General features: G+C 60.4%; 1 protein-coding gene across 4 annotated transcripts in view; it reads right to left on the reverse strand.

Moving 5' to 3' along the window:
- NRXN2 (neurexin 2) overlaps window positions 1-13,305 on the reverse strand; it is a 101,653-nt gene that overhangs the window by 81,097 nt on the left and 7,251 nt on the right. For all 4 annotated transcript variants that reach the window (XM_059718386.1, XM_059718385.1, XM_059718384.1 and 1 more), the window contains exons 2-3: window positions 12,121-13,199; window positions 6,195-6,212 (exon numbers count right to left, since the gene is read on the reverse strand). In XM_059718386.1, coding sequence (XP_059574369.1) covers window positions 6,195-6,212; window positions 12,121-12,820 — 718 coding nt within the window. In that variant the 5' untranslated portion in view covers window positions 12,821-13,199. The remainder of the gene's footprint in view (window positions 1-6,194; window positions 6,213-12,120; window positions 13,200-13,305) is intronic.

The following is a 13,305-nucleotide window of genomic DNA, read 5'->3' on the forward strand; positions in this document are numbered from 1 at the left end:
CGTGTCGCACACTCATGTGCAAAGGGGGCGTGTCTCATGGCTGTGCACGCTGGGGTCAACCTGCAGCCACTGCAGCATGAGTGGAGACGGGGTTCGAGCCCCCGGGCCCCCGCCCCCGCCCCCCTTGCACACGCGCCGGTGGCAGCAGGGAGCCCAGGTGTCCGTGCTGAGCGCTGCCCCCCCCCCGCCCGGTGCCAGGCCCTTCCCCCCCCGGGGGCTCCAGCCCAGGCCCGCCTGGCGTGAGATGAGCGTGCCAGGCCTCAGCCCGGGCTCGGGCTGGACACGGGCCACACGGGTCCCGGGGGGGCAGGAAGGGGGGGCACGGAGCCAACCCCCCACCGGGCCTGGCGCACTGCGAGGATGCCGCGCTCTCCTCCCGTCGCCATGGAGACCGGCTCCACGATCCCTCAGGCATGACGGCGGCGGCCATGTTGTTTTGAGCACTGCAGCCCCCCCGCCCCCCAGTGTCGGGTGCCCCTCACTCCCGCCCCGCAGCCCCCTGCCCCCCCGCCCCATGGGTGCCCCCCCAGCCCTGCCGGCGCCCCGCGGCCCCTGCTCTAACCACCAGGCCCTACAGCACCCTGCACGAGGAGGGTGCTGGCTGCAGGCGGCCCCTTCACACCCACCACATCCGCCCCCTCCCCGCCGCGTGCAAGCTCAGCACACGGCGTGCACAGACGCAGCCGCACACGACACACACCGATACAAGCAGCCCTGCACGTGGGCAACGACACGCAGGAACATGCACGCACGCGCACGCGCACACACACACAGGTGCAAACATGTAGTGGGACATGCGCGCGCACACACACCCACACATACACTCACACACCCATACTGGCACCCATACACACTGGCATACAGTGGCACACAAACACCCCCCCCACACACTGACACCAGCACATGTGTGCACACACACACACACACACGTGCATACACATACCAGCACTCACCCAAACCCCCAACCACACACAGTGGCACACGCATGCACACTGGCATGCACCAGCACACACATGTGCGCACGCATGCACACCCACGCACATGCTGGCATGCACGCATACACAGAGTAGCACACCCACACACATGCTGGGATGCACACGCATGCAGAGACACACATACACACATGCACAATGTTGCACACCCCTCCCCCCACCCCACCAACACACACACCACACACACACCCAGGGCTGCACCCTGTCCATGTGTTGCACACCTGTACGCAGCCCCGGGAGGCACACACAGACACTCCCACGTGCCAAGACAAGGTCACCCAGGCAACACGCTCATCTTCCAGGGGTGCCCAGTGTGACTGCTGCACGTGTGTGCACCGCACTCATGCCCCTGCCTTTGTCCTCGACATACACACCTGAACTGCTCACATGAGCCTGCCACGTGAACAGGCCCTAGCAAACCCACGCCATGATGCTCACACATGCGTGTGTGGCACGAATACACCAACACATGTGTGAGCATGTCACACACAGCCACACACTCTCATGTGGACATGGACATTGATCTTGCACTAACATGCCCAGCCTTGCTCACACCCTTCCGTGGTGCATGTGCAGGACCCCCTCACACCCACACCCCTATGGTGACTACCAGCCTCCCTGGGCACTGCCCCCCAATCTGCATCGCTGCACCCCATTGGCTGCTTGGCTCCAGACATTTGCATTGCATCACCCCATTGATCGCAGCACTCCTCCCCCCCCCCCCCCCGATGCCCCACTGTATATTTGCATACTAGGAGTTCATTGGTTCTCCCCTCCTACATTTGCATAACCCCAGCCCATTGGGCCCTGAGTTGGAGGATGGGGGGGCAGCCATGACGGGGTGTGTCAACACGCCAATGACATGAGGGAAGGGGGGGTGGTCTAGTGGGGGTGGCACGTGCCACGGACTCACGTGGCACATGCACATGAACACGGAGAACCTGTGTGTGGTGTGTGCCACACACATTCCTATGGGGTGAGCATGAGGGTTTGCACGGCTGCCTCCTTCCCACATGTGCACACGCAGAGCACACAGGAGGTATATCACCCCCCCTTTCCCCAGTGCTACAGGCTCATGCACACACAGAACACACGGAAGGTATATCCCCCCCCACCCCATGTCACAGGCTCGTACACAAGCAGTGCACACAGGAGGTATATCTTGCCCACCCCGTATCACAAGCCTGTACACACACAGTGCACATGGGAGGTATATCACCCCCCACCCTGTGTCACAGGCTCGTGCACACGCAATGCACATGGGAAGTATATCCCCCCCACCCTGTGTCACACGCTTGCACACATGCAAAGCACACAGGAAGCATACCCCCCACCCAATGTCACAGTCTCGTGCACAAGCAGCACAGATGGGAGGCACAAATGTAGCACAGCAGGCTCACATTCGAACATGGATATTGCATGCAGGGCACACACAAGGCACACACTCGCAACCACTCTCATACACGTACCATACTGGCAGAGGACATGATGCACCATACACAACACACACGGAGCCTGGGGGGGCACATGCCCCCCCACATGGTTATACACCTTCCCCACGCAAAGAACACATATCAGCTTCCCCATGCCTCTGACATGCGTGCAATTAGAAAGCCCCCCCCCAACACATACGCGCCGAGTACACGGCTGTGTGTGTGCCAGGTAACAAGGGAGCACCCAAGTGCCCAAGGGAAGACATATGTAGCACACAAGAGTGGAAGGCATGTGTGCATGTGTATGCTACGTACACTGAATGCATGGGAGGGGTGTGTGCACAGGTGCTGGGAGGTGCTGACTGCATGCATGCACACACGTGCATGCTGCTTGGAGATGCAACTGGGCACATGTGCATGTGGGACACGGATGTGTCTCCACTCCCCCTGACACGCACACACTACCTTGCACACAGAGCTGTACATGGACAGCACAGTCCCTCTACTCTCCCTGGCACACACAAGCACACACACAGACACTACCTCACACACACACAACTTAACATGTGTACATACACTACCTCATACACACACATCTACACACACACAGATACTACCTCACACACAGAGATGCACATGTGCATGTATGGATACTATGTTATGCACACACTTGACACTACCTTGTGCACACATGCTATCTCACGCATGCACACACAAATCCTATTTTGTGCACACACAAATGCACAGTCTTTACCTCACATGCATACACAGCCACGGCCACTACCACGCACTCACCCTCGACCTCACATAGCTCCACATGGACAGCACAGCCCATCTACTTTTCCTGGCTCACACCCACTGTCACTACCTCGCACACACACAGACACACATCACATGAACACGACACTACCTTGAGCACATGCACACTATCTCAAGTGTACACACACTACTTCATGCATGCACACACAAACGCTACCTTGTATGCATGCACTCACACACACACAAAAACAATCACTACTTTGCACATAGACACTTGGTACCACACACACACACTTCCACATGGACAACGCAGCCCCTTCACTCTCCCTGGCACATATACACACCCTGCCACTGTCATGACATCATGCACACACACACACACACACACACACACACACACACACACACACACACACAGAGCTCCCTCTGCATGGATAGCACAGTCCCTCTACTCTCCCTGGCAAACGCATGTACACACCACAGGGCCACTTCACACAAAATCAGAACCCCTGCCCCCCATAGACACTCAGATGTCCAGCAAGTGCACACGCACATGCATCAGTACCCAGTGCACACCCATGCTGAGCCACAGCCCTGCACAAGGTGGGGGCGGGGGGCAAGGCGGCAGGGGGAGGCTGGGATGTCACTCAGACAGAGACAGCTGACACTCAAAGATATGCACATGCAACATGCACCCTGCCCCCCTGTTAGAGATCCACACACCCCCAACACCACACACACACACACATACCCATTAGAGTTCCACACACGTGCACATAGCCCCCAACACCACACGCACACCTCACTTGAGAGCTCCACACACGTGCACACCAACACCACCCCTTAGAGCTCTGCCTACACACCACCTCACTTACAGCTCCACACACACAAAACCCAACGTCACACACACACCCTAACACCACCCCCTGCCTTTACACCCACCCTAACACCCCCCACTTTCGAGCCACACACACGAACATACTGCTATAGAGCAAACAGGCAAGGGGAGGTGGTACATGGAGCCTGACACTGCCCGCACACGCACCCCCTTGGCACTCCAGACTCGCATGTACAACCCACACACAGACTTCACGCATGTGCATATCCACACACCTCTGAAGGCACGCACACCACAGTTTGAAAAATGCACACACCCCCTTCAGAGCTACACCCACCTACCCACACACTCCACAGGCACAGCCATACACACACGAGCCCCACACACCTGTCCTTCCAGAACTATACATGTTCAAGAGTTGCACACACGCTCAGTGCCCCAAACCCCACAGAACCACACACACACCCTGACAATCTAGAGGTTTGAGACATGCACTTTGAAAAACCAGGGGTCTCACACACACACACACACACACACAGGCACACACACAAAACCTAGGTGTCCAGGGGATGTGCACGCACAAAGGCCGAACCCAGGCATCTGAAACATGGGTGCACATGCATACACATCTAGGACACCCACACAGACCCCAGAGATCCAACATACACATATACTTTCTGAGAACCCAGGTATCTGGGACACCCACACACATGCACGTGTGTGCAGACACGTGTACATCCCCTGCAAAGAACCCAGGCATTTGGGATACACACACACGCACATAAACACAGCATCTGGGGCACACGCACATACACACACGCACACACTTGAAAACCCAGGTGTCTAGGGGACATAAAAGCACACACACAGACATACACACATGCATGCATGCTGAGAACCTAGGTGTCCATGGGACCTGCACAGAGGCAGAACCCAGGCATCGGGGACATGGACGTGCACACATACACACACACGCACACAATCTGAGAACCTAGGTGTCCAGGACACCCACACACATGGGCACACACATGCACACACACACACACAAACTACAGAACTCAGGTGTCTGGGATACACACACACTTGAGAACCCAGGTGTCTGGGGGACATGCACTGAGAACCTAGGTGTCCAAGACACCCACACACATGCATGTGCACACACACATGCACACAACCTACAGAACCCAGGTGTCTGGGATATACACACACACTTGAGAACCCAGGCATCTGGGAACACACACACATGTATACACACACATGCACTGTGCGCATGCACACACACACACTGCTGAGAACCTAGGTGTTCAGGGGACATGCACACATAGACACAAAACCCAGGATGCACATGCGCGCACAAGTGCACCCCCCCCCCCCACCCAGGACTCACAACAACCACACGCAGACCTGACTGAACACTGACCCGCCCCCCCCCCCCCCAACTACACACCCCCATGTGCCCGACTGACACATGCCGGTTCCGAGTGTGCTCCCACACATCCAAGCAAGGCCTCCCCTCGACACCCCCCCTGCACACATCAGCTCCGTGGCAGCTCCCCCCAAACATGCACAGCCCCACCCCTGATCTGCACACGCTAGTGACATGTGGCCCACACATCTAACACTACGCTTCCCACATGCCCTCCCCACATACGCACGCCTGTGCCCTGACACACACCCCAGCACACCTCCCTGCACTTGCACACCCCATGGACGCACGCTGCACATGCCCAGGTGGGAAGTGTGACGTGTGCTCCCCACCAGGGCATGCTCTGTCCCTGCCCCCCCCCACTTTGCACACTTCACACCCCTGGCCCTCACACCCTGCGCACACTGCAGCATTAACACACACATGTGCTCTGCTCCACCCCCTGCCCCCCACTCACATCAGGGTCATGTGACCCCCCAAATGCCAAGGCCACCTCCCAAGCAGGGCTATTCAGACAAGGGGGGGAAGGGAGCCCCAGAGAGGGGGGCTCAGGGGCTCTGATCATCCTCTTGCCGTGACCCAGACACCTGGGTTCTCCAAGACGGTCGGGTCCCCCTTCAGCCACACCCGGCCGCCCCCCAAACACGCGCAGCTCCCCCCCAACACACACGGGAACCCATCCCAGACCCCCATGGCACCCCCCAGTCCCCCCATATATGGGACCCCCCATAAGAGGCCTCACTCACCTTCCATCGTGTTCTCTTCTGCCAGGGATGCCCCCACGAACACAGCCGGACAGACACACGGACAGAGAGAGAGAGAGAGAGAGAGAGAGAGAAAAAGGGGCAGCGTTAGCGATGGGGGGGAACAGACAGACGGCTGCACCCCGCCTCCCAGCACCCCCCGTCTCCCCCCTCGCCCAGCGGTGCCCCTCACTCCTGACCCGCACCACTACACTCCAGAGCCCCCTCCCCTCCTTCACCTACGTGCCCCAGAGCTCGGGTTCTGCCCCTGTCCGGACACCTGGGTCCTCTCCAGGCCTGGGAGGGGAGTGGGAGCTGGGGGGCGAAAGGCAGGTGGGGAGCCCAGAGGCCTGGGCTCCTTCCCAGCTCCTGGAAGGGAGTGGGGGCTGGGGGGAGGGGGGTCCCTCCCTCCCCATGACCTTGGCCCGACCTTGTCCAGAGGGACTGAGGGCCGCCACCCCCCACCACGTGTGCCAAAGAAGGGGGGCAGGCAGCCAGGGGGCCCCAAAAGATGGAGGGGAAACTGAGGCTGCGAAAGGGGGAGCCCATGTCACTTGGAGGAGGGGGGTCATAGCCACACCAAGCGCCACCCCACACCTTGGCTGCCCAGATGCCCACCACAGCCTCACGCAGCAGTCACACACGTGTGCAAAACACGTGCGAGGACAGGAGCCGACACCCGCCTCCCCTCCTGCAGCCTGAGACAGGGCCACACGTGTGCAAGCCATGCTTTCCCTGGTACACGTGCAACATGTGCAGCACCACACAGGAGGGCAAGACAGCCCATGCCCTGGCACACGCATGTGTGCATGGAGCGCAGTACCCTCCCATCCTGCTCATGTTAGCACACACATGTGCACACAGGAACAACCACAGGATTCCCCACACCACCTGAATACACATGCACACACAACCATAGAGCACCCTACGCCACTTGAACATGCCCATGTGTGCGTGCAAACACACGCGCAGGAACTACTATAGGGCATCCTAAATCACCTGAGTATGCATACAGACATAACCACAGATTTATAGATGTTAGGGCCGGAAGGGACCTCAATAGATCATCGAGTCCAAACCCCTGCGTAGGCAGGAAGCCATGGGGTGCCCCACACCACCTGAACACACACACATACACACAATCATGGAGCATCCAATTCCACCTGCACAAACACGTACGCACACACACACACACACGTGTGCACCCACACACATGTTCATGCATGTCCATAGGAACAACCGTGGAGCATCCTATAGCACCTGAACATGCACAAGAACCATGGGTCACCCCACATCACCTGAATGTACATGTGTGCATGCGCGCGCACACACATACACAGAGGAACCACAGGGCATCCTAAATCACCTGAACTTGCATACACACACACAACCATGGGGTGCACCCCATACCACCTGAACACACACACAATCATGGAACATCCTACACCATCTGAACACGCACACAGGAATGATCACAGGGCACCCCACACCACTTGAATACACACACACGGTCAACCATAGAGCACCCCGCACCACAAGAATGTGCACACACACATACATACACAGGAACAACCACAGGGTGCCCCACACCACCTGAACACAGACACAGAGGAACAACTACAGGGTGTCCTACAGCATCTGCATGCACACACACAACCACAGAGTACCACACCACCTGAACACACACACACAACCATGGAGCATTCTATACAACTTGCACACATGTGCATGTGCACACCCATACATACGCATGTGCACACACATACATACATGTACGTGCACAGGAACAACCATGGAGCATCCTCTACCACCTGAACACTCACACAGAAACAACCATGTGGTGAAAACCAGCACCTGAACACACACAACCATGAAGCATGTGTATGTGTGTGTGCATGGGTGTCCACAGGAACAACCAAGGAGCAACCTACACTACCTGAACATACACATGCGTGCACACAACAATCACAGGGTACCCCACACCACCTAAATATAACCATGGAGCACCCTACACCACCTGAACATTCATGTGTGCATGTACACGCATGCATGCATACACACACACATAGAGGAACAACCACAGGGCATCCTAAATCACCTGAACACGTATACATAGACACACCCAACCATGGGGTGCCCCGCACCAGCTGAACACACACACACACACACACACAACCGTGGAGCATCCTACACCACCTGAACACACACACATACACACATATATGCACGCACCCCACAACACACACAGGAGCAACCACAGGGCACCCTACACCACCTGAATACATGCACACAGAGCAAAACACATGCATGCCAACATCTACACACAGCTGCACACTGTGATCCTCCACTTAGACCCCTCAACCCCACGCTTTTTGTGTTCCTACACACACCATTGCCCTTCCCCTGTCACAACAACACACATCTCTGCTGTGCACACCCCTGGGTCCCAGGCTCTTGTGTTCATGCACACCATTGGCCTGCCCCGACACGCAATACCTGTGTGGCTACACCTGAACAGCCCTGCGTGACACCCTATCTGCCCCCATGCTGCACCCCACGTGCTTTGCGGTGCAGATGGGCAGCCCCTCACGTGTCACCCGGGCAACGCAACACCCCACTCACCCACTGTCTTCCTGCACACAACGCAGCCCATCACCCACACAACCTCCTCCCCTCCTTGCACTCAGCAACAGCCCCCACACAACTGTACTCAGCACACATGTGTGTACATGCACACACATGCATGCACACACACAGTATCAGGAAATGGCCCAATCGCTGGCCCCAGCAACAGCCACTGAAGAGTCAAGCAGACCAGTGGTCTCCGTGGCAACCAGCCTGGGGTGCTGAGGAGACAATTGCCATGGTCTTGACCATAGCAACCGGTCTCGGCAACAGCCACTGGCAGCACGGCCTGCCCAGTCTCCTCAGCAATGACGGACAATCGCCCTAGAGTCAGCCGGCCCAGCTGTTGCCATGGCAACCAGGCCCAGACAACAGCAGCCGAGGAGTCAGCCAGGGCATCCGTATCCCTGGCAACTGGCCATGGGCGACAGCCAATGAGGATCCTCCTGGCCCAGCTGCCTCCGTGGCGAATAGGCAGTCACTGAGCAGCTGGGAGTTGTCACCAGCGTCCTCATGGCAACCAGGCCCGACAACAGCCTAGATGGGCAGGGTCAGCACGGACCACTGGACCTCGGGTGTGCTGACTGCACCGTGTGTGTGTGTGTGTGTGCGTGCGCACGCACTCATGTGTTCCTGTGTCTGTGCCAGACTGCCAGGGTGTTGTGCAAGGGGCCAGGTGTGCAGCGCACCAGCCTGGGTAGTGTGTGTGAGAGAGAGAATGACTCGGTGACTGTGGCTTTAGGGAAGAGAGGTATCCTGGAGGCCTGGGGGGGGTGTGCGTGCACGTGTGCATGCATGTGTGTGCACGTATGTCTCAGGGCAAAGTCAACACCTCTGAGTACGGCACATGCTGCACGTGGGGGTGCGTGCATATGCATGTTGCACACCTACCTGCAGGCCTGGCGTTTGTGCATCAGCCTGTGGAGGTGAACATATGTAGCCATCATGCACGTGCACATCTGTATTGGAGCACACGGGTGTCACATGGGACTGGGGGTGGTGTGTATGTGTATGCATGTGTTTCAGTGTATGCGTGCACACCTGCACTTCATGCCTGTGCAACAGGCATGCCGGGTGTCTGCTCATGGCTATCACGTGTGACTGTGCCCTGCCGGGACCCACCTGTGAACACGCAGGGCACTGGGTGTGCAAGTGTCCGCTCTCTGGCTCTCAAGAGGATTCGTGAGGGTTGTGTGACTGAGCGGACTGCCTGGGCTGCGGGGGTTCAAGCATGTGCAGCCAGGCTGTAGCTCACAGGCGCGTGCGGGTGGGAACAGGCACACAACTGTCTTAAGTGAGTCAGGGAGCGTGTGAGAGCTGGTCAGGCCATCATCTACCTGGTGTGTGTCTGCAGGGGCCAAGACGTGTTGCATGGCACATGCTGGTGTCTCTACAGGACAGTGGGCATGCCACACAGATGCAGAGATGCATGTTATGGGTTTCCTCTCCCCCCACCCCCGAGTGTTGTGTGCGAGGATGCCCGTGTGTTGTCTATCTCCGCATGTGGGGGTGTTGTCTGTCACAGGCGAGCGTGTAGGCGGGCTGCCTGTGCGCGTGTCACTGCCTGTCTGCCCAGGTGCTTATACACACACAAACACACAAATGCACACGCACCCACGCATGGAGCTGGAAGGAGCCCAAGACGCTGAGCCAATGGGGGTCATGAACACGCAACACGGTGTGGTGGGAGGGGAGTGTTGACACGCACACGGTGTGTTGACACGCTCAGCACCAGAAACGCTCGACACATGTGGGGATGGAGGACACCGCAAGGTCACACTGGGGCCTGGCGAGGGAACCCAGGGCTCCTCGGGCCCTAACCAGCTCTGGGAGGGGAGTGGGGTATAACGGAGAGAACCCAGGTGTCCAGGCTCCCAGCTCCCACACATCAGACCCCATCCGAAACCAGGAGAGAACCCAGGCGTCCCCACTCCTGGACCCCCCCAGCCATCCGTGCCCTCTCCGACCCGCACCCGCAGGCATCCATGCACCAGCTCCAGCCGGCACACACCGCCGGCTGCCTGTGTACTGGATGCCAGGCAGGACCTGCCTCCCCCCCGTGCCCTGGCACACATGGACCCTCAGCTGCCAGCCCAGCATGAACTCAGGTGCCCCCTAGGATCCCCAGGGGCCCATGAGCTGGCTCCAGCCATAGACCCACCGCGAGGCCAGGCATGGGTACGGCAGCCCTGGCGCCACCATGCCGCAGCCAGCTGCAACACCCCCAAGTGCCCCTCAACAGCTCCCGAGCTCTCAGCCGCACACCAGGCCCAGCAGACAGAGACCTCCCAGCCTCACTTCTGCTTGGCCAGAGACCCCCCGCAAAACCAGCGCTGGATACAGGGGGACCCCTCGGGTGCCCACAAGAGCCCCCTGGCACACAGAGACTGCCCCCCCCCACCATGCCTGGCATGGAGAAACCACAGCCCTTGAGCCCCTGAAGCTGCTGAGGGCTGACCCAGCACCCGCGAAGGGCTGCTCCAGGACCCGAGGGCTAGCTGTGACCCCCACAGGCCCCAGCACCGCACTACCTGCCTCAGGACCCCCACAGATCACCCCTGCCCCAGGGCCCTCCCATGTGCCCCGTAGCTCACTTCAGGACCCCTGGCCTCTCCCTGCAGGCCATCTCAGGGTGCCCCAAAGGGGTCCCCAGGACCCTCAAAGAGCCACCTGTGCCCCCCATCATCCCACTGCCCCCCTACAAGGCTGCCCCAGCTCACCCCAGCCCTCCCCATCTCCTCCCACAGGTCACACTCCAGGACCACTAACCCCTCCCCAAAGGACCTCTCTAGGCCCCCCAAGGGCAACCCATGCCCCCCACGACCCCCAGCACCCCAAATACCTGCCTCAGGACCCCTACAGATCACCCCAGCCCCAGGCCTAGGTCCCTCCCTGCAGGCCATCCCAGGGCCCCCAAAAAGGCCTCTCCAGCTCCCCCAAAGGGCCACCCGCACCCCCCACAGCTCCCCCATGATCCCACTACCCCTGCAAAAACTGCCCCAGGCCCTCCCCAGCTCAACCCAGCCCCCCATTGCCCCCTACAGGTCAACCCAGGATCCCAAACCCTTCTTTGAAGGGCCACTCCAAGACCCTCCCCCCCCCGGACCACCCGCGCCCCCCACAGCCCCACTCATCATCCAACTACCCTCACAAAAGCTGCCCCAGGCCTTCCCCAGCTCACCCCGGCCCCCGCATAGGTCACTCCAGGACCCCTAACCCCTCCCTGAAGGGCCTCTCCAGGACCCCCCAAGGGCCACTCATGCCCCCCCACAGTGCCCAGGCACGGCCGCGGGCACAGCCTCACCTTCACTGCAGAACTTGCCCTGGAAGCCGGTCATGCTGCAGTCGCAGTGGGCCTCGCCGTCCAGCACGGTGCAGAGCCCGCCGTGGGCGCAGGGGTTCTGGCGGGCGCAGAGGTGCTCGGCGTCGCTGCGCACACCCTGGCTGCCCAGGAGGGCGGGTGGCATGTCGCCCACCTTGAGGTTGGCCACCAGCCCCTTGAAGGGCGCCTCGTACTTGACGGTGCTGAGGGTGAGGGCCGAGAGGCGCACGTCCGGGGGCACGCCGCCCACGAAGAGGTCGCTCTCCACGGCCATGTCGCGCCGCTTGGACTTGACCTCGGCCACGCGGGCCTCGCCGTCCACCACCAGCATGGTCTCCCGCGCGTTGCGGGTCAGCAGCACCATGTGCCAGCGGTCGTCGGCCACGGGGGTGTCCAGGTGCAGCGTGGCCGGCTCGGCGCACGAGATGGTGAAGCGCAGGCGGAGGCGCCCCTCGGCGATGAGCAGCTCCAGGAAGTCGCAGTTGCCGCCGTCGTCCAGGTACAGCACCAGCGCCCGCGACGCGTTGGTCTTCAGGCTGAAGCTCAGCTCCCCGGCCGCGCCGGCATCCCAGCGGGCGTAGCGGGCCCACTGCCCCGGGGCGCCCCCGAACTCCAGCGCCGCCGCGGCTGCCCCAGGGCCCAGCAGCGCGCCCAGCAGCAGGGCCAGCGGCAGCAGGGCCATGGTGCCCGTCCCCGCCGTCAACGCTGGGCGCCCCCCCCCCAACACCGCCGGCCCCTTAGATCCGCATGGGGGGGGTGGGCAGCGAGGGGGGCGCTCTGTGGCGGCCGTTCAGTGGCGAGCGGCGCCGGTGTCCGAGCGAGCAGTCCGAGGAGACGCCAGGTCGCCGAGCCCCCCGCGGCCCCCAGGCATGGACGCCAGCACAGCCGGGCAGGTCACGGCCTCCTCCACATGCTCCGGGCGGTGGAGGGACAAAGGTCGCTGCGCTCAGGTCCCGACGGGCGACGTGGCGGCTGGACCGATCGATGAAGGGCGGCGGGGTGGCTCCGGGGGCCCCCGCGTGCGCACGGTGTCCGCGGGGCGTCTCGTGAGAGGGCTGGACCTGCAATGGGGGGAGAGACGGGGGTCAGCGAGGCAGGGGGGCTGCACAAGGGTGAGGGACCCCCAAACACGGCCCCAGCCCCAGCAGCCCCAGAGCCTGGGAGAAC

The sequence above is a fragment of the Alligator mississippiensis genome, chromosome 15, assembly GCF_030867095.1.
Source record: "Alligator mississippiensis isolate rAllMis1 chromosome 15, rAllMis1, whole genome shotgun sequence".
Lineage (NCBI taxonomy): Eukaryota > Metazoa > Chordata > Crocodylia > Alligatoridae > Alligator > Alligator mississippiensis.